Here is a 21,037-nt window from a genome sequence, read left to right on the forward strand (position 1 = left end):
CTCTGGGACTCCAAACGGTAGTACTTTGAATTGGTAATGTTGACCCGCTATCCAAATTTGAGATATTTGCGATGGGCGGGATGAATTGGAATGTGGAAATATGAGTCTTTTAAGTCTAGAGTAGGCATAAAGTCACCCTGCTGAAGAAGTGGGAGCACCTGTTGAAGTGTCACCATGTGGGAATGTTCTGACAGTATGTAGTTGTTTAGTTCTCGGAGGCCAGAATAGGTCTCAAGGAGCCGTCCTTTTTGGGAATTAGAAAATACAGGGAGTACACGCCTTACCCTTGATATTGTAACAGTACATGCTTTATGGCTCCTTTTAGCAAGAGAGACTCTGCTTCCTGTTTGAGCAGGTGTAAATGTTCTGGTGACATTTTGTGAGAACGAGATGGAGTGTTTGGAGGATTGGTGGTAAGCTCCAGGCAATAACCATGTTGGATAATTCCTAACACCCATTTGTCTGTAGTTATGGATTGCCAAATGGGGAGGAATTGTAGAAGAGGTCCCCCGACAGGTGTTAAATGATCGGGGGGAAGGGTAGGCAAGTCACGGCTTGTTAGGGGAAGGGGAATTACGTGGTGTGGAACCCTTGCCCCTACCTTTGCCATTGTTACCTCCGTATCTTCCTCTAAAGAAGCCTCTTAAGGATGAAGATTGATTGTTGCCTTTGTACAAGGCAGCAGTATTGTCGGAGAATGGTTTCTTGGACCCCCCACGGTAGAAGGATCGATGAAAGGAGCCACGATTTGAAGGACTCTGTAGGGCTCCAATTGATTTAGCTACCTCAGTGTCTTTTTTCCATTTTCTCCAATGCCTGATCTACTTCGGGCCCAGAGAGATGCTTTTTATCAAATGGAGTATTCAAAATGGTTGGTGGACTTAAGGTTTAAACCCGGAAATCCTTAACCAGGCATGCCTCCTAAGTAACACACTAGTGTTAATCTCTCAGCAGCATCTAAAGCACATCTAACAGAGGAATTGGAGATGAGCTTTCCTTCCTGTACTAAATCCTGAGCTTTAGCTTTTATGCTGATCTGGGAGATAATAGAGCAATTGCTCCATTTTGTCCCAGTTCGCTCTATCATACCGGGCTAATAGGTCCTGGGTGTTGGCTATACGCCAATGATTTGCTGCCTTGGCAGCTACTCGCTTAGCAGAAGCGTCTAATAATTTTGACTCTTTGTGCGGAAGGGGGCATCCCCCGAGGTTTGTGAATTGGCCCTTTTATGGGTTTTAGAGACAACCAATGAGTCTAGTGGTGGTTGCCCCTTAATAAAGACTGGACCTGACAGAGCAGGCTTCTATTTTTTGTCTATTCTAGGAGTGGGAATACAAGGACAAACAGGGTCTTTAAATAGATTGCAGGCATGTCTCATCATACCTTTGGAGAGAGAACAACCACCACTGGGTCTGGGCTCCCAACGGCACAGCTTGCCACAAGCTATAATGAACAAAAAGAGGTGCACGTGCCGCTACTCACTTAACCTAGAGTTTTTTCAAAACATCCGAATAGAACGCTATGTTTTGTGTTTTTATTTTCAATTATTTTATTTACTTCAATGTTTTATTTGGTACTCATCAATTTGGTATTTCAATTTTCCAAGTTTTCATTTGTTAAGACCTTATGTACACAACAAAAAAGAAACAACAACATTCCTATTTACAGATACATTTCAAATATACATGTCAAAAATCGTCATTCAAGCCATCATTCATCCCTCTCTCTAATGCTGGAGAAGGTGGTGAATGCGTAGGGGAACGTGATGGAGGAGGAGGGGGGCTAGTACCTACATTCTTCCTCTCTAAAGTAAACGTATAATGTATGTCCTCTGACTCAGGTTTCAGCTTCTGAGGCAGTTTAGTAAGAAGATGTCCTGTATCAGGATTAATGTATAGTTCCTTTGGTTTTGGGTCCGTTTTGGGAGGTGGGACGTTGAAAATTGGATCCTGCAGCTGCAGAGGAGTATTTTTCGGTTTCTGAGTGGAATGACTTTTCGGCGCAGAAGATTTGGGTTCCTGACACCGTTTTTCAAATTGGGCGTTATGGGTTTTGGCTCGGGAGCAGCCTTCATCTTCGAGCCCGAAGGTTTCGGCTCAGGGCCTAACTTTGGTCGACTCGATCCTGAGCCGGAAGGCTTACCGATGTGTTTTGGTGCAGAGACAGGACGTGGGGCATTAGAAACATCTTCTCGGTGCCCACCGTGGCCCAAAGGCAGAGGTGGAACCGAAGGCTTTTGTTTGGTCTGATTTGAATTTCGGGTGAAGGGGTTTTCGGTACTCACGGTACATTGACCTTGCGATATTCGTCTTCCATCTTGGAGTCCGATTCCGGAATAGATACAGGTTCTTCCTGCTCCTCTATGACCTCTTGTGCATCATATTCTTCCTGCTCTGAACCTTTACCGAAGATGTCCAGCGTGTATTAGATGGTCTGGTTTTGCATTTCATGACGTAGAGCCTGACAATTGCGTAGAGTTTTCTTACATCGAAACGATATGAACGCGTAGCAGTCCAGTTAATTGTGCTCTGGAGATAAACAAAAAGTTGCCCACTTCATGCGAGACGGTGTGGGGATACTTTGTGTGGCACCGAGGACAAAATTTGAATAGGGTCCGTTTCATCGACTGTGAGGTGAACCAGGGTGGTTAGGCCCAACGGCCTTCCACGAGACTTCTGATCGAAATAGAAATTTTCCTCAACCAATACGATACGCGGATAAGTGGGATACACGTACGAAGCAATAACGACATAGGTAGAGTGGATTGCGCACGAGGGGTACCCAAAGAGCAGTTTAGAACCGGAGAGCAGCAATACACGTCCGAACCTAATGTCGGAAAAAGTACAATCTAATAATGGACTCGATGCCCATGTGCACTATCACTGAAAGAAGGAGTCACCTTACCTCATGACTGGAAAGACTTCTTCGACGAAAAACAACTTGCAAAAATCCGGACCCAACACTAGATGGCAGGAGTATGCAAAGCATGTGATCAACAGCTCACATGCCTCAAATACTTAATTCTTTTGGCTGAGGCAAAACAACCTTCTTAGTTTATCTTGGTAATAAAGGAACTACAACTGAATGGTGCCACCTGTCTGGCATTACCAATTTTTGCTTGGAAGAATACTTTGGTTTTGGCTCACAACTAGTCTGAAAGTGAGTCTTTAAATGGCTTTTGCGCTGTTGCCTTTTACAGGCAGCTATCCTTATCAGAGAAAGACAGTGAGACACCCCTTTCACAGATACAATATGCTCACCTTTCAATGTCTGCTTGTTGCCAGAGTGGGAATGCTGTCTACATTAAAACATAGCAGACTGGAAAAACTCCAGTAGTTTTTACTCAATCACCAGACATAAGCCAAAAAGTTATGGTCAGTTATGGTTCTTGAGGTGGCAGCTTGTGGGCAATGATAGAAAACCCAAACCCCCAAACTTGCAATATAGGTCACTTCAACTACTAAGGGCATCCTATCTATACAGTAGAAGAAAAGACCCAAAATGAGGTCAACTTATAAAGATCATGTAAAAATGACCAGACAGGACAAGCTTTTCTAACATTCAAACCTTTTATTTAAAAAAATTGTATAGAGCTTTCCAGAGGTCCATTGTTGTATTATTGTCTAACACTCACAAATTCCAAAAGGCAATGATGGGTGCAAATTACTGTAGCAAGCACCTATCTATCAACCGTGGCCTTCTCACCCTGCAGTCTGGAACATGACATTGGCTCAAACAGTATTCTGGTCTTGCGCTTGAGATATCATCCCATAAATGATTCAATGGGCCTTGGGTCCCCAGACCCTTTTTTGATGTTGTTTCAGCATCAGTTCTCTGCAGGAGTAGTCAAAACAGAAGAGATTGGTTAGATCCACTTCTATAGAGAACCAACAATGTCTGCCCCAGCTTTTCAGGAGCATCAATCTGTTTTCTTTTGCAGCTACGGTCACCTCTCCTTGCATCCCTACCACCCTTTAATCTGATCTTCTCTTACCCCATAAGAGGCAGTTTACCACTACCATAGAAATTAATTAATCTCACCCAGATCCTGCTGGTCCTCAGACAGTGTCTGCGCTTCCCTTTTTTATGGTACAGATGAAGAGTCAATCCTATTTGCTCCCCCCTTACAGTTTCATTCCAATATTCTTAATTCAACTTCCATAGCATTATATGCTATTTGTAAATGCTTTGGGCATCACCACACCTCCCTACCAGAAACTCAATATCCGGTATTTTCTTGTGTACCCATGCTAACCTTTCAGTGGTCTGAACATGCTCAATGAGTTCTTCCCATCTCTTTGTGTTGAAAGGACAGTGGACACCTGATTTCCAGTGTGACTTACACTCTAACCACATTTTCATTCTGTTGAGCATCAATCAGTGGACTCTGGATTATAAATGCCACCCGTTAACCCAGTGAAAATAATCAGGAAGTCAACAACTCCTATGTGATGCGCCATGTCAACCTTTTCAGATGCCAAGTGTGCATTTAAGTAAAGCATCAACGTGCACACTTAAACAGTTCTCATTTGCTTTCTTTTGCTATTCATAGCATTACAAACTTTGTGGAGAGCTGAAGCATTTGTCTGTAATTTTGAGGAAATAAAAAATTGTGATAAGTTAAAACACTCACTGAGTCTAAATCATTTTTGTCTTGAAGTACTGCATTCAAACTGAGAAAGCAACGCACCATGAGGACACTAATAATATTGGTTTTGTCGAAGTTGGGGTCTCACAAGAGCTAGGGCACTTTTATAGCCTAGAGGTCTATTCAGATACTTTATACAGCTCAAATTCATAAATTACAAATACATTTCTCTAAATACAAATCACCTGGCCTTAAGTGCATTACTTCGTAATGCTTAGATTAGTTCACAAATCAAGAAAAAAAATATCAAAAGTAAACATATAGAAAATTCAAATAACTGCTAAATGTTCTCTGGTGGTGGGAATAGAGACACCAGAGAAGTGTTCATTAATTTATGTACACAAAATGAATACTTTGGTCTGGTGAGATTTTGTATAGCAGGAGTTCCAGGGACAAAACCCAACCTACTCAATAGTGCCGGCGTCATCTGCTAAGCAAAAAATTCCCTTTCTTTGGGGGGAGGGGCTCAACTTTTGGGGCTTGTCGTTCAGGTAAATAAACGTGTGCATCCTTGTAAGTGCAGATAGATTACTGCCACCACAAGAAGATTGTGAAGATCAAAGGTGGCGACATAAGGCCAAAAGGCAAATTCGGAAATTTAAACCTTTGTGTTACCCCACAAACAAAAGTATTTTCTGTGGGCTGTAAGAAAGGGAATTTGGAGTTTTGTGTCCTACATGTGGAACATCGCCATGTAGTCGTGTTCCCCTAACACCACTACAATTGGCAACTGAAAGACTATCTTGCAACTTCATTTTTAGGTCTCGTCTAGGCAGCGCTTGCGCGGTCTCTTCGAGACATGCTGTATTCAGGTCGGTCAGCACTACTCGCCTAGTTCTATTCACCACACTTTCCTAGCAGCACTGCATGCTATAATGCCCCATGTCTGGATCACTCCCCTAAACTTTAATATAATTAGTAGCTAAATCATAAGCATTGGTTTCTGCTCCATTACAAGATGTCTGCCATACAGCAGCTACTAACCCTAACTTTTAAACCACTTCAAGATGGCCGCCATTGCCACTTTCCCGGAAAAGTCTCTTTTCTATTTCAACCACTAACCCCATAAGCCTGGCCAACGTGGGTTCCATACACAGCGGACCCGCGCTGCAACTAAGAAAGGGGGCAGAAGCAGATCGAGCTTCGCCCAACCCGACGCTGCTTTCATTTGGAAGCAAGGTAAGCCCTTGGTTAAGAAGCCGGTAATCCTAACACTCCGCTAACTACGGAGTCCGACCCCTGATCCAGTTATTAACTTTTATTTCCCAGCCACTGGACGGTGATCGAATCTCAGCCATCCCCACAAGCCTGACCCTAGAGGGTCCACACACAGCGGACTTGCGCTGTTACCAAGAAGGGGACGGAAGCCAATCGAGCTCCTCCCAACCCGCCGCTGCTTTCAATCGGGAAGCAAGGTAAGCTCAAAACACCGATGGCTGTAATAACCCTCCACCCACGAAGTCAGACCCCTTATTACGGTAATTTTTATCCCCAGCACAAAGACGGTCTGAATCGAACACGGAGATCGCCAAACCCCTTGACGCCCAGCTACAACACATGTAGCTAGGTAAGCCAGCCCAAATGAAAACCAAAATCAGTTTTTCTCTTTAAACTGTAGCCGCGCTACTTATTCTTTACATTTAACCCCCAGCAACCACGAGGATCCATCGGAGAGAACCTCGTCACCACGGCCCATTACAGGCTTATATCTCCAGGCTTTTAAAGTCCACACCATATGGTAGGTAAGCCTCCTGCTTGCTGCCAATGCTTTCCCAATCTAAAATGACCAATGGCCTACTGGCTTTAATATTTACTTACAATTGACACTGCCAACCGTTTATACGAAGGCGGTTAATTAACTCTAGCCAAACATTTCCCGTGGGTGCGTAACACGACCTTGATTGCGCAACCCTGAAAGCATGCCTAAACTTTTAATTGGCAGCTCCCAGCAACTTTGAAATCCAGTACGCTGCACAGGGAAGAAAACCCTGGCCCCCTAAAGAGCTGATCCTACTCTGAAATGTGATTGCTGCTAGGCACTATTTCACTCACTATGTCACTTTATTCACAAAGCACGACAATGTAACAAAAACGACCCCAATGTCACTGTCGATACAGCACAAGTCTTGATGTATGACACCGATGTCACTGCGCCGATTTTTCCGCACTTTTTCACCGATACAAAATGGATTATCCTAATTCACAAACACACTAGCAAAGAACCGGCGAGCTCAAATAATGGCCGTTTTTAACTTTTAATTGTGCCCTGTCAAGCACTGTCTGGTCTTTCTTTGTTATGGGCCTAGGCCTAAAAATTGTCTTTTATCTCCCCCCTTTTTCTTCTACAGGCTTTATGTATTGCAGGCAATAACTGTAAAAATAGTCCTGATGATGATCCCATTGTACTATGAGCCCTTAGGGATCGAAACGTCGACGCAATAAGCAGTGCAGCATATTATTTAATATGGCTATTTGAAATTGTTGGCACTGTTGGGTGAATTTGTTGTAACTGTATTTACTTTAACTACAAGTCACCTACTGGCTCAAAAAACTTCTTGTTTTGCCTGAAAAGTGTTTTCCTTTTTCTATCTCCCTCTTCCTGGTTTATCTTCTCTGAAACCGCTCGGGATAGGTACAGGACTGTACCCTATCTTGCCAAACATTTTTTGGCCTTCTCTTGGGTCAACAACTTCATGTTATCTTATGAATAAACTTACGCCCGGCTGGACGTGTTTCAAAATATAGTACTCATTGTGGTCTATATTGCAATCTTTTGTTATATCTTGATCCCTTAGGACCCCTGTTCTTCGAAATAAGTTAAGTAACCCACGGTCCGAAGGTCCCCTACAGGGTTCCCTTGTGTCCTAAAAACGTATTCAGGATTTAGGCCCAGATCTCTGTACTGGGGTGAATGTATGACATTGTTCTGCATTCTGTCCATCAACTGTTGTTTTTGCATTTGTCACCCCGAGTGGGACGGGTATGCTCAGACGTGAGTCCCGTGCTCTCCACGCCACTGGAGTCAAGCTATCCTGGCTGAAGACGGCTGATAGCCAGAAACCGGTCCTATGATGCTTGATTCGGGTCCAGGGAAGACATGGCTTGGCATTTCGGGCTGGACTGTTCCCATGAGGCACAGGGTCAAGGCAGATTTGCATATGGCCATGTCTGAAATGGGGTTTGTGGTGAGCAAAAAAAAATATGGATTTAGGCCCAGATCTCTGTACTGGGGTGAATGTATGACATTGTTCAGCATTCTGTCCATGAACTGTTGTTTTTGTATTCAGGATATGGGCATAAATCTCCGCCCACTTTCCACCCATCTTTTTTATTGGCTCCTGTCCTTTGTAAATGGTGGCTTTTCATTGGTCAATAGGTTTAATAGTCCCTCCTTAGCACCGCCTTCTCTCTTCTTGTAACATCCCATGAGGACATCCACTGGGTATGTTGTTACTCCTTGCCCGAAACCAGTCCCAGGGTGACTGTTTCCAGTCCAGGGAGGACTTGGCCTTGCCGTTCGGGCTGGACTGTACCCATGGGGAGCAGGGTCAAGACAGATTTTCATATGGCTGGTTCCAAACTTGGGTGGCGTGGTGAGCAAAGATACAATGGATTAAACCCAGATCTGTGACTGGGATGTGAATGTTTGATTTGTTCAGCATTCTGCCCATCACCTGTTCTTTTTTCTGGAATGAAAGATAAACCTCAGTCACAAACTAATAAAGGACATTTATGAAGAGGAAGCAATGAGCCAAGTAGGTATCCCGGCAATAGTTGATAGAGCTGAATGATAAAAGCAGTGATTATACTAAAACAGAGAATATAAGAGTTTTCAGTTTTTGATGGAAAGTGAGGAGATTGGTTTGGGACCTAAGAGTATGAGGAAGAATACTCCATAGATCAGGGGACAGGTTTGAGAAGACAAGTCCTCAGCATCATGCTTGGCAGACAGCTGGATCCTTCAGCAATTTGGCTCTATGTCTGGTAAACCGGGAGCCTGGAGAGCCTCCGAGGGAGACAATCCGCCTCTATAGGGGCTATTATAAGAATTGTTGACTTCAACTCCAGCGTAGCCATAGAAGGTGGTACAATGGATTTCAGTGACAGCTTTGAAAGCAACACAATATCTTGTCTTAAAACAGTTAGTCTGGCACACCTTTTCTGTGATGCCATCTCCAATCTTGAAACCTGGTGGTATTCCTCACCCGATGTCAGAGGAACAAGCAATACATTCATAAGCAAATCTATCCTACTCGGCAATTATGAACTTTAACTGCGCCCCATGGTGGAGTCAAAGACGCAAATTGCTCTCTCATTTGTGTAATAATTGATCTAATTCCAATTTGAAAGTCTCAAAGAGTATCACTGTGGATGCCACAGGCACCAAGATGTAAAAACCTTCACGAAAATCCTATGGCCTACTTTAAGCAAGGAGATGCCATCAATTACACAGAATATGAGCACTTTTTCTTTGAATTAATTTTTTATTCTTGGATAGTGTTTACAGAAACAAATTCTGCCATAATTAAACATGTGTGTTCCTTAACAGGATTGTTATAGAGAATTAAGATCTAACACTAAACAACTGACAGCTTTAGTTTGGAAATTTGTATGGCAATGGTAACTTTAATTTTCAAAATTATTAAGAAATGTATTAGAGTTCGCAGTTTAACCTTTGAAACATAACACAAGCCATGTATAATGGTTCATCTATCTTTTAAAGAGGTAGAGTGTTACATGTGCAGAAAATACGTGTATTGCACCAGAGGAGCTGTATTGCATTGCAGCACAGAGCTTAACTAACCTTTTGCATGCTCATGACGAGCTGAGCTCATCATGAGGTAAGGTGCTCCGGTGCTCATGACGAGCTCAGCTCGTCATGGGCCGTGGATTGCTCAGGTGCGGGGAGAATTCCCCTGTAGTGCTGAGCATTCCACGGGAGCCAATGCACCTGTGATGAGCTGAGCTCGTCATGAGCACAGGAGCGCCGTAGTTCATGACGAGCTCAGCTCGTCATGAGCATGCGGGCGCTGTGCGCGCCCCCCTCCCCCCAGCACTGCGGGGGAATTACCCCCGCAGAGAAAGGGCTAAAGAACTAAAAGACCCGGCACAAATAATCCTATTCTTTGAACATGCACTAATGGGATGCCAAATATGATGTTACTTGTAGATTTTCATGTCTAGCAGGCTTAAACTGACATTGGATCATTGTCTCTTTTTTAGAAAATCATGAGAATGTAGTCTATCCATGGTGGGTTTGGCATGTAGCTTAGAAATGTACCAAGACATGCTGCAAAGGTATGCAAATGTACGATTGCACGATGCTCCAAGGATAGGCTCTGCAAAAAGGCTGCTGTTTGCAGAGACCAGCATAATATTAATGTTACTCTCAACTTCTTTCCCTGAGTGTGTGACCATATCGTCAAGGAGTGAGGTTTAAAATTGCTTTCACAGAGTACATATGTTTCCGGGGTTTACCAAAATCCCTGATTTAAACAGGAAAGAGTGGCAGCAGGCAGAGGATATGCCGCATCTTTTCGGCAAACCTCTAAATATGCTGTTAATGCCTCATATTAATAGCCTCACCTCTGCCATGCTTCACCAATGTTTTTAAGTGCAGCTTTTAAAGAGAATATTATTTGTGATGTACAGTGAAAAACACAAAAATGCTTACAAAGATGTCTTGTTTTGCATAAGAATAACTTCTCCCAAAGTAAACATTTTGTACGAGGAGTTAGGAAGAAGTCTCATCTTTGCATCTTAAAAGACTTGGAAGGAGATTATATCTCCAGCCACATATCTTAATAATAAAACAGAGATCCTCCCCATTGGAAAGAATGCCTCTTTCTGTCCTGCCCTTTGGTGGCCTGACAACTCTGCTGCCCCCCCCCAGACCGTCACCACTGCAAGAAACCTCGGGGTTCTTTTTGACTCCGATCTCTCATTTGACCATCATACCACGACCGTAGCCGGCAAATGCTTCGGCATAATCAAATCCCTGAGAAAGTTCTTCGACTTTCTCCCCCTAGACTCTAGAAAAACGGTAACGGTAGCCCTCATTCTCTCGTGCGTGGACTACTGTAACGGCCTCCTGGCAGGTACCAAGAAGTCCACCCTCTCCAAACTCCAAAGTGTTTTACACACTGCCGCCCGCCTTGTCCTAAAATTACCTCGTAAATCCTCAATCTCCGCAGCCCTAAAGACCTTACATTGGCTTCCCCTGCACAAGAGAATACTCTTCAAGATTCTCACCGTTGCCTTTCGAGCCTTTAACAAAACAGGTCCCATCTATCTTACCAGACGCTTCCCTCACTACAACCCCAGTCGTTCCCTTCGATCGTCCCAAGAAAATTTCATGACCTCCACCAAGTTCAACCTGAAGTCTAAAGGCGGAAAAACCCTTAGCACCCTGGCTATCAAAGCCTGGAACAGCATGCCCAGACACCTAAGACTTCAGACACTTGAGAAGCCTTTTAGAAAACTTCTCAAAACATGGATTTTCAATCTTCCCGACGATTGGACCAAAGCTTCCATCTAGCCTCCCCCCTACCACTCTGCGACCTGGATTCAAGGACTTTCAGCGCCATGATGCTCCTTCCGGAGCGAACGCTGCGCTCTATAAATACCCCTCCAAATATCCAAATATCTTGCAGTAAATGTATTTTAAAGCCCCTTCCCTTCTACATCTTTTCGTTCATGCAGTTTTACCTCTGAGTGATACTGCAGCTGTTTGAGATCTTCATCTATTCCTTTCATTTATAGAAGCCATGATCAGTTCATGAATTGAAAATGGAAGAAAGTTTTCCAGTTTCTGAGAGGCTTGAACTTACCACTTTAGAGCCAATATCTACTTCTAAAGGTCTTGTGTTCCTGGTTTCCTGAAGACCTACTTGCAAAGTCCTCTAAAGTCTTGCCCACTGATTGCTTAGGATGCACCTCTCTCCACAGCCTGTTTCATCTAGACACCAGCAAAGCTGGGCTCGCTCTTGATCTAAGGTTATATTCTGATTTGTATGACGATAATCATAAGTATGCAGGGCCTCTTGTGTGAATTACTGTACACACCTTAGTGTGAATCTCACATTTAACCGCATCCAATACGGGCAACTCGTAGAGGCCCACCTTATCGGAGCTTCCAATCAGCAGATCACCCTTATGAGGGCAGCCCATATATAATGAGCTGCAAAATTTGATCATCCTTATAAGTGCCAATCTTGCTTGAGATATCAGGATCAATAGGCATTTTTTTCAATTAATTCACACAATCCCTAAAAGAAAAAAGAGGATTCAGGGACAGATAAAATTATCACTAAAATATTTAGGAATGATGTGGTATTCTAGATCGGCCAGCTTTATTTGGACATCTGAATTTGTGCCGAGGGGAGCAAAAAGCAATGAGACGAATCCAGTGTTTTTACAAATAAGGATGAAGGAATTTATTTGAGACAGCATTAGACGCAGAGAAGTTGGCAATGATTTGGTGGACGTTTTTTCAAAGTGATCATTAGAGACAAAGAACGGAAATTAAATATTCATGTGTGAAACATGTGTCGGCACTTAGGAGGCGGTTGGAGACCCACAATGAATGAAAATGTTTGACCAGGAGAACCAGTGTAATTGAATTGGAATGTTCTATTAATTGATGATTTGCACTTTTCGTTGCTCTTTTTCCTCTCACCACATTTAAAAGGATATGCATCAATATGCAGCAACGTATGTAGCTGTAGATGCAAGATTCACAAGTTCTGTATGTTGTAGTAATACATTGCATGAAAAAACAGATTTAAACAAAAACATGAACAAGACTACTTCTTAGCTTAAGTTATTCTTCTTAGGTTCTAGTCTCTCCAGGCTTTCACTTACAACAAATGTATTAGTACTTAGGTTTTGAGATCTGGCATTTAATCCGAGTTATGATTTGAAAACATCTGTTTATGCAACTTGGAGGCTTTTATGTTATTATGATATTCACAGCACACCTTGGAAACTAGAACTAAATCACTGATACTACTTTTATGCAGGTAAGTCAGGGTCGGACTGGCCGTAGCGGGCATCAGGAAAAAGCAGCTGGGGGGCAGGTCCGTCAAAATTTCCAGTGCTACTTAGGGTTCCCAGTTCGGCACGTGTTAGTGTTGGGGAGTAGCTTCACTCGCACGACCAATGAATCTACATATTTTGCTCAGGAACACAGGTAAAGGTTAGAAACTACAACCGCTGATACAGATATCAATAATCTATTTAGGAATTGGAAATAATTTTTGATCGGATGGCTACTCCAACACTAGATTATTCATGCAAGTACAAATGACCAACTCTCAGCTCATCAGCTCCTGAGTCTGGGACAAAACCACCTATTAACCTATGCTAAAGCAGAGACAAACCTGTAAACCTTAAAACCACTTGTTCACAAAGTGGCTATTTTAATAAGGACTAAAAAGGCATAAAAATAATTGCTGTTGCGTTTTTAATGCAGTACAATGGAAAGAGAAGTTGTGTAACATCAGTGCTAAGAGAAAACCCTAATGACTGCACCACTATTGCACAACAAATCAATTTGTTTAGAATTGCTCTTTGTCATGCACACGTCCCTACTGGCATTTTATCGGAGATTGACTCTTGTTACAAACAGAGCCTACCACGAACGGAGTTGTTTAAAAGGCATGTGCAAAGTGGGCTCTGGTCCAGGCCCCTGCCTCTTATGGGGGACCCTGATAGAGCCAGCTCTGTTCTGCAGGGTTTCTTGCCCCGATGACCTTGAATAATTCTTAAACAGATTGTTTTAATAACTTTTTCCTTTAATTTATTTTTAATGTTGATAATGTATGGGAGTCTATTACAGACATTGGCCAGGGAAATATTTGTTTCAACACTGCAACATCCATAAAAGAGGTTCCTTTTAGCTCAAAACTGGACCCAACATATTAGAAATGGGAGCGTGTCACAGAATTACTTGCAGTAATATTAGTGAGCTACTGCTGTGTTACAATATTAAAAATACATGTCACTATCCTTAAAAATTAGATGTAAATACATTTAAAATTTGTACCAGTGTGCCTGTGCACTCAGTGAACTGGCCAGAGAGGGAATGAAAGAGCTGAAACTGGATCATTCATTCAAAGCTGTTCAGAACAGGGGTCCCCAAAATGTATTTGGCCCAGGGCCCCTGAAATGCTTATGATGTCCCTGACTACGAATGTTCCAAAATGGACGCCTTTAAGCTTGTGCACCGACAAAGAAAAAGAAGGAAGGGCATCCATACAAATAATAAAGGATAACACTAGAATCTAGTTTAGCAGAAGAGTGGCTTACCGTTTCCTTTGACCTGTGCAACTCTTGTGCAGCCTGTCCTCTCTCCCGCAGCCATGCTGATTCCTGCTGATGCTGCTGCTTTTCAAGGCTTGTTACAGTCACCTGCAGTTGCCTGGCAACAGCTGCTTCATCTTCCTTTTGATCTGCAACCTCTGCCAATCTCTGGTTCAGCAGCTGGATGGTATTTTGGCTCTCTTCAGCCTTGGCACACAGATCAGAAATGGCGTCACTCAGTTGGAGGTTTCTAGTACTTAGCAGGGACATCTCATCCTTGAATGCCTTGTTCTAGAAATAGATCAAATGAGTTGGCATGGTAAAGGCTAAAAATGCCCTCCAACATGAAACATGAATGCCTCTTCTGATCTCAGTGTACAACAGACATGCACCAAGTGAATAAAATGTTAAAATGAAAAAAAATCTTATTTAGTACAAGCAGCTCACCAAGCATATATAATTTTAATGTGAAGGCAAAAAAGTGCTGAATCCTTGCATGATACTGGAAGGTATGATACAAAAAGGAGCAAATGCTGAAGATAATTTATCAGAAATAAATGAGTAATTTCCATGAACCACTAATATTTTGAAGCAATGTGTTAATGCATTGTTCCCACTTACCTCACTGCTCAGCGCTACAATGTCATTTTCTAACTTCTCTGTGGTTTTCCTAGAGGAAAAGTAGGGAAATAACTTTGTAATCAAACACGACTCATATAAAGCACAAGATAAACAAAAAGAAACAACATACGTTTCTTAAAATTTTACCTTGTTCATTACCCGTAAAATTCAACAAATTTACAAAAGTCAAATTCTAAATAAATTACACAAAGCAATAAAAACAATGTCTCCAATATATTTATGAAGACAACAAAAATAAAAAGTATAGCTATCGGCCTACCACAAATCCTCTGATCCCTCCCCTACATCCCAGAGTAATGCCTGAGAAAGTCAAAGACATAATAAAAGATGGGACCAATCACTACTACGTCCACCATCTTCTTCCCTCATCCTACATTTCTGTCTATATGAACAATGGCATGAGGAAGACCGCAGGGTTGAGGACACACTTCTGTATAGGACTGCAAACGACTTCCCATTCAACTGTGTAAAATATTTTATAATCTAAGAATTAAGATAACCATACCCTTTTATGACCACAATATTATTAACTGTGTAAAGGGGACAATAATTCAAGAAAACAACAAGCACAGTCATTATCAATCTGTATTGAATTGTCCACACGCAGCCTTTCACTTTTTTTTCACATGCACTCATCAGATGTTTTCATGAGTTGAATTCCTTGCACCATCGCTTACCTTTGCCTACTGTTTTCAGCTGCTGAAGCATCCAGGTTTTGCTGTAATCTTTCGATATTATTTCTCAGCACACAGTTGTCTTCAGAAAGTCGATTTATCTCAATTCTAAAAAGGAAAAGATGTTGAATGATTTAGGAAACAAAATATTTTGTGTACATTCCATGAAACTATTTGAACTGTATGCATGTTGTTTATTTCAAGCCTTGTCATACGTAAGCAAAGTATATATATTCCTTCTTAAAATACGCCAAGTTCTTTGCATTTACAGTTATTAGAACAGCCCATAATAACCATTTCAGAGTCCAATACAAAAAAGTGTTTAAAAATAGTTCTCCTGATCAATATCCACTTTCAATCACAGCGCTTGATGGATTATTACAGAATTAAAAAGAGACAAATGAAACAGGTAGTGTAAATTGCATAACTATCTACCTCATAAGGTGTCAGCCATTTTGTTTGGGCTCAAATGAAAATGAAAATGTCCCATAAATACTCCCCTAATGCAATAAGACAGAGCTATTGGAAGAAGTAACTAACTTACATTTCCGGATAACCTCTTCTTAACATTTGTGACTTTTAGAACACACCAATAACTGATGAAATCCAAAGAATGAGATTGCTAAGCAATAAACATGCTGCTGAAGTGATTTTTGAAACACTATGACAAAACTGAACATCACACCTTCAGCCTTGCGTCAAGATGGAATTTACTAAACAAATGGGGCTTTCACCTAAGTACTTTACAAATCTCATGGAACAGGATATTTACCTTCAGTTGCAAATATCCCCTGGTAGAAGAAAGGCCAGCACAGCACAGGAACAAAGGAGGATGTGGGTGTTATAAGCAAGTTTGTTAGCTATTGTCTTGCCCATTGGTCACATTCTACCACCACTTTTTACTTTCAGGCACATATGTGTAGGAATGCCCATTTAGCAGGGAATCCTGTAATTTCCCTCTCTGATCAAATTTGGACAGAAGCAGACAATTCATGGCTGAGAAGCTCAAAATAGACCTGCCTCATCATGCAAACGGCTCTATTTTTTTAACAGTGCCCCTGTGCTTTGGATGAATGCTCCACTCCAAAAATATATATGTAACTTTGTGTGTAGTCTTTGATCTGGCAGCTTAAATGTGTAGTTTCATGTTATGATGATGAGTGACATTGTAGGGGAATATGCAAATACAATAAAGGAGAAGGAGCAGTTTCTTACCTGTATCTCCAGTTCTGTAGTAGGGGTATCTCTGTGATAGTCATAATGTGTGAGAAGTCCCGCCCATATGCGGGGACCTCGGAGCAATCAAATTAGTCTCGTAAGTTGTCTTCTTCTGCAGTCTTGCACAGACACTTAAGAGAAAATGAAAGACAAATAATGCAGCCTGACATTAACAAGGCTACATTGGCCAGCACTTCATCCTGAAGGGAAAAAGGATAGCCAAATAGTATTATTAAATGTACACATTTTACAGAGTTTCACACATTGAGAAAATCCCCTTCACAAAAATCCTTTATCATGATAGAGAGGAAGGGTTGGACAGACAAGCCTCATAGGCTGCCATTATGTGTCTGGAAAAGGGATACTGTGCCTTTAAGGAACCCTCCAGAGACCCTCAGTATCCCATGATGCACAGCCAAAGGCAAGTTACTTTCAGTTCTTTTTGAAGGTCTCTTAAAGCCATGCCTGTGGCATCCAGGAAGAAAAAAGAAAAAAAATCCACCGGGGAGAAGGGTGGGTCGCTTATGACTATCACAGAGATACCCCTACTACAGAACTGGAGATACAGGTAAGAAACTACTACTTCTGTAGTTGGGGAACCCTGTGTATAGTCATTATCTGTGAATAGAATGGCAAGCTCATCCCAACAACCAAATCCAGCGGTGGAAGAAAACTAGAAGAAAAATCCTTACTGAGCAAATAACTTCCTCAGCGAAGCCTGCCCAACTTGCGCATCTGTCCTGGCATCAGAATCCAGGCAGTAATGTTTAGCAAATGTGTGGACAGACTTCCACGTAGCCGCCCTACAGATGTCTGCAATGGGAACATTACATAGCAAAGCCACTGTAGCCGCTTTGCCTCTAGTCGAATGAGCCTTAGGCTTACCACTTAGAGTCTTGTTAGCCTTCTGGTAACGTAGTTGTATACAGGACACAATCCACCTAGATATGGACTGTTTGGGGGTCGCAAGGCCAGTCCTGACTGAATCGTAATTCACAAACAACTGATCTGACTTACGAATGTCTTTGGTCTTATCTAAGTAGAATTTCAACACCCGTCTCACATCAAGTGAATGAAGGGACCTCTCCACCGGAGAGGAAGGATGTTGAAAAAACGTAGGTAACGTGATCGTCTGGTTGACATGGAAATCAGATATCATTTTAGAGAGAAACTTAGGGTGAGTCTCATGACCACCTTGGAAGCTTGAAATACAGTATAGGGCTCCTGACAACACAGAGCCTGAATCTCACTCACCCTGCGAGCCGATGTTATAGCCACAAGGAATGCCACTTTCCAGGACAAATACTGCAAATAGGCTCAAAAGGCTCCTTCATCAACCTTGACAGCACCACATTCATTTCCCACGAAGGCGAAGGACGCCTAACGGGGGGAATACCTTCTTCAAACCCTCAAAAAAATCTTTAATTACAGGTATCTGGAAAAAGGATGTTTGTGAAGGGCATTTCCTATACGCAGTTAATGCTGCGAGGTGCACCTTAATACAATGGAAATTAAGGCCAGATTTAGCTAAATGCAACAGGTATGGAAGGATGACATCTTCCTTGCAGGAGGTAGGGTCAGCATTCTTGGACGTGCACCAAATGCAGAACCTTTTCCACTTGTAGGCATAGGAGGACCCGGTATATGGTCTCTTAGTCTCCTTGAGTATTTCCATGCAGTTGTCAGGAAAGTTCAAGTGTCCATACTGTACTATCTCAGGAGCCATGCCGCCAAACTCAACAACAAAAGGTTGGGGTGCAACATCTACCCCCGAACTTCGTTAGAAGGTCCGGCCGACATGGAAGCCGCAGATGGGGTTGGAGAAACCGGTGGAGCAGGTCTGTGAACCACCACTGTCGAGGCCACCCCGGAGCAATGAGGATCGTTCTCATTCTGGATTGAGACAGCTTGATGAGCACTGCTGGAATCAAGGAAATGGGTGGAAAAGCGTACAGAAAGCTGTTCGACCAGCTCATCCATAGTGCATTCCCCAGAGTCCCTGGTTGGTAAAACCTGGAGGCGAAGTCTCGGCATTTGCTGTTTTCGGCGGTGGCAAACAGATCTATTTCTGGAGTGCCCCATCTTGCGAAGATGTTTCCCATTACTTCGTCGTTTAACACCCACTTGTGGTTTTCCTGAACGAGCCTGCCTAGTGCATCCACCTGAGCATTCTGCACACCTGGTAGATGGGTAGCCATTATCAGTCCTCTGGGTAGCAGCCAGTGCCAGATCGATTGCGCTTCCTGAGAAAGTGCGCGCGATCTCGAGCCTCCCTGCTTGTTGAGGTAATACATTGTGGTCGTATTGTCTGTCTGTACAAGCAGGGAGCTGGTCCGGAAGGATGGATGAAAGGCTTTCAGTGCCAAATGAACAGCTCTCAGTTCCAGAAAATTGATATGATACCTGGACTCCACCTGGGACCACGTTCCTTGGATCTGTAGATGGCCCGAATGTGCTCCCCAGCCCTGGAGAGAAGCATCCATCACAATGGTCTGTATTGGAATGTCCTTGTGGAAAGGAACCCCCCTGAGGAGATTCTCTGCTGAACACCACCACTTCAGGGACTGCTGAGAGTGCTGTGACGTCTGATCCTGTCCTCCCAGCTCCCTCGTTTGTGGTCCCATTGATCCTCCAGACATTCCTGCAGCGGTATCATGTGGAGGCGTGCATGTGGTGTGAGGAAGATGCAAGAAGCCATCGACCCCAGGAGAGACAACACTGTCCTCACCGTCATTGATGGAACGGACATGAGAGTCTGAGCCTTCTGAAGGAACGATAAACGTCGCACCTTCGAAGGACACACGCTTGCTCTGAGAGTATCGATGGAGGCTCCCAAGTACTGCAGACACTGAACAGGAGTCGGAACAGCCTTGGTCTTGTTGATGTGCAGACCCAGTTGTTTCAACAGAACAGCCGTCCTGTTGAAATGCAAATGCGCTTCCTGGAAGGTGGAGGCTTTGATCAAGCAGTCGTCCAGGTACGGGTAGACAAACACCTTGTTCTTCCTCAGGTGCGCTGCCACCACTGCCATGCATTTCGCAAACGTCCTGGGTGCGGACTTCAGACCAAACGGAGGTACAGTGTACTGATAGTGGTTGGTGCCGACTAGGAAGCGCAGGAACTTCTAATGTTTCTGAGCAATGGGCACATGGAAGTACGCATCCAGCAGATCTATTGCGTTAAGCCAGTCTCCTCGATGCAGCTGAGGATAAATCTGGTGCAAGGACAGCATGCTAAATTTCTCCCTGCGAATCCATTTGTTTGCTTTTCGCAAATCCAGAATGGGCCTGAACTCGTTTTTGTCCTTTTTGCGCACAAGAAAGAACCTTGAGTATAGACCCTTTCCCCTTTGAGACAGAGGGACGCCCTCTACCACCCTTTTTCATAACAGGGTACCGGCCTCCGCTTGAAGTTCGCGCAGAAGGTACTTTGAGCTAGCCGGTGGAATAGCTGGAGGAGGGCTTAGAAAACATAGACTGTATCCATTGCAAACAATATTCAGCACCCACTTGTCCTGAGTAATTTTTCTCCACTCTGCCAGGTAATTCTGAATGCTTCCCTCCACCGGAGTGGGTAACAGAAGAGGGGGAAGTAATCCCTCAGGGCTTAGACCCAGCCGGGCCCTTATTCCCCGAAGCGGACTGCTGGTTGCTTCTGCCCCTCTGTCGCTTCTGGAAGGGCTGCCTCTGATATTGTTGTTGTTGCTGCTGCTGTTGCCAAGCTTGGCAACCCTGCCTGCGCTGGAACCGCTGGGAGGAGTAGCGCCTTTGGTAGGTACGGAAAGATTTCCGCTGTTCCTTCGGCTTCTCCAAGCCCACAGCCTTCAGCGTTTCAACTTCCGCCTTCATGTGGGCCATTTCCTTGTCCGCTTGGGTCCCGAAGAGGGTGAAACCCCAAAAGGGCGACTCCGGTTTCAGGGAAGTAAGTCGCAACCAGGAATGGTGTCTCAAATTCACCCCGTGGCAGTACCCATGAGCAGCCAGGAGAGAGGTGTCTGCAGCCGCGCTGATGATTTGATTGGAAACCATCATGCCTTCATTCAAGATTTCTGGAAAATCTTCCCTTCTGTCCCTGGGGAGGAGTTCAATGAATTGTTGGAGAGACTCCCATAACGAACGGTCATAACAACCCAAAAGCACAGTTGAACTTGCTGCTTTCATGGAAGTGGCTGCTGTACTGCAGACCTTCCTGCCCGCCAAATCCATTTTACGACTCTCCTTGTCGGGAGGGACCGTAGACGAAGGAGCAGTAGAATGTTGCTTCTTGGCCGTTGTCACAATGACCGAATCCGGGGCAGGATCCGTTCTCAGGAATGCAGGATCCGAATCTGTGGGCCTGTACTTCTTCTGAAGTTGGGATGGAGCAGACTTCACCGAGACTAGCGTCAGGAACAGCTCCATGGCTGGTTCCTCCAACCCTGGCACAACAGGTAGTAACGGACGAGAGAGGTGCTTAAGCTGTGGCGTTTCGAAGATGACAGAGGTGGACGGGGTAGGCACTGTCAGTGCTATACCCAGTTTCAATGCTCCTCTCAACAGCACGTCCTGAAACG

At 43.6% G+C, this 21,037-nt stretch overlaps 1 protein-coding gene across 1 annotated transcript in view; it reads right to left on the reverse strand.

The window, feature by feature from the left end:
• The window catches only part of LOC147666476 (uncharacterized), a 139,687-nt gene that overhangs the window by 81,980 nt on the left and 36,670 nt on the right, over positions 1–21,037 (reverse strand). The window contains exons 8-10 of the mRNA XM_086949061.1: positions 15,271–15,375; positions 14,573–14,621; positions 13,958–14,242 (exon numbers count right to left, since the gene is read on the reverse strand). Of these exons, the coding sequence (XP_086805187.1) occupies positions 13,958–14,242; positions 14,573–14,621; positions 15,271–15,375 (439 nt within the window). The remainder of the gene's footprint in view (positions 1–13,957; positions 14,243–14,572; positions 14,622–15,270; positions 15,376–21,037) is intronic.

The sequence above is a fragment of the Lissotriton vulgaris genome, unplaced genomic scaffold, assembly GCF_964263255.1.
Source record: "Lissotriton vulgaris unplaced genomic scaffold, aLisVul1.2 SCAFFOLD_2723, whole genome shotgun sequence".
NCBI classification, from domain to species: Eukaryota; Metazoa; Chordata; class Amphibia; order Caudata; family Salamandridae; genus Lissotriton; species Lissotriton vulgaris.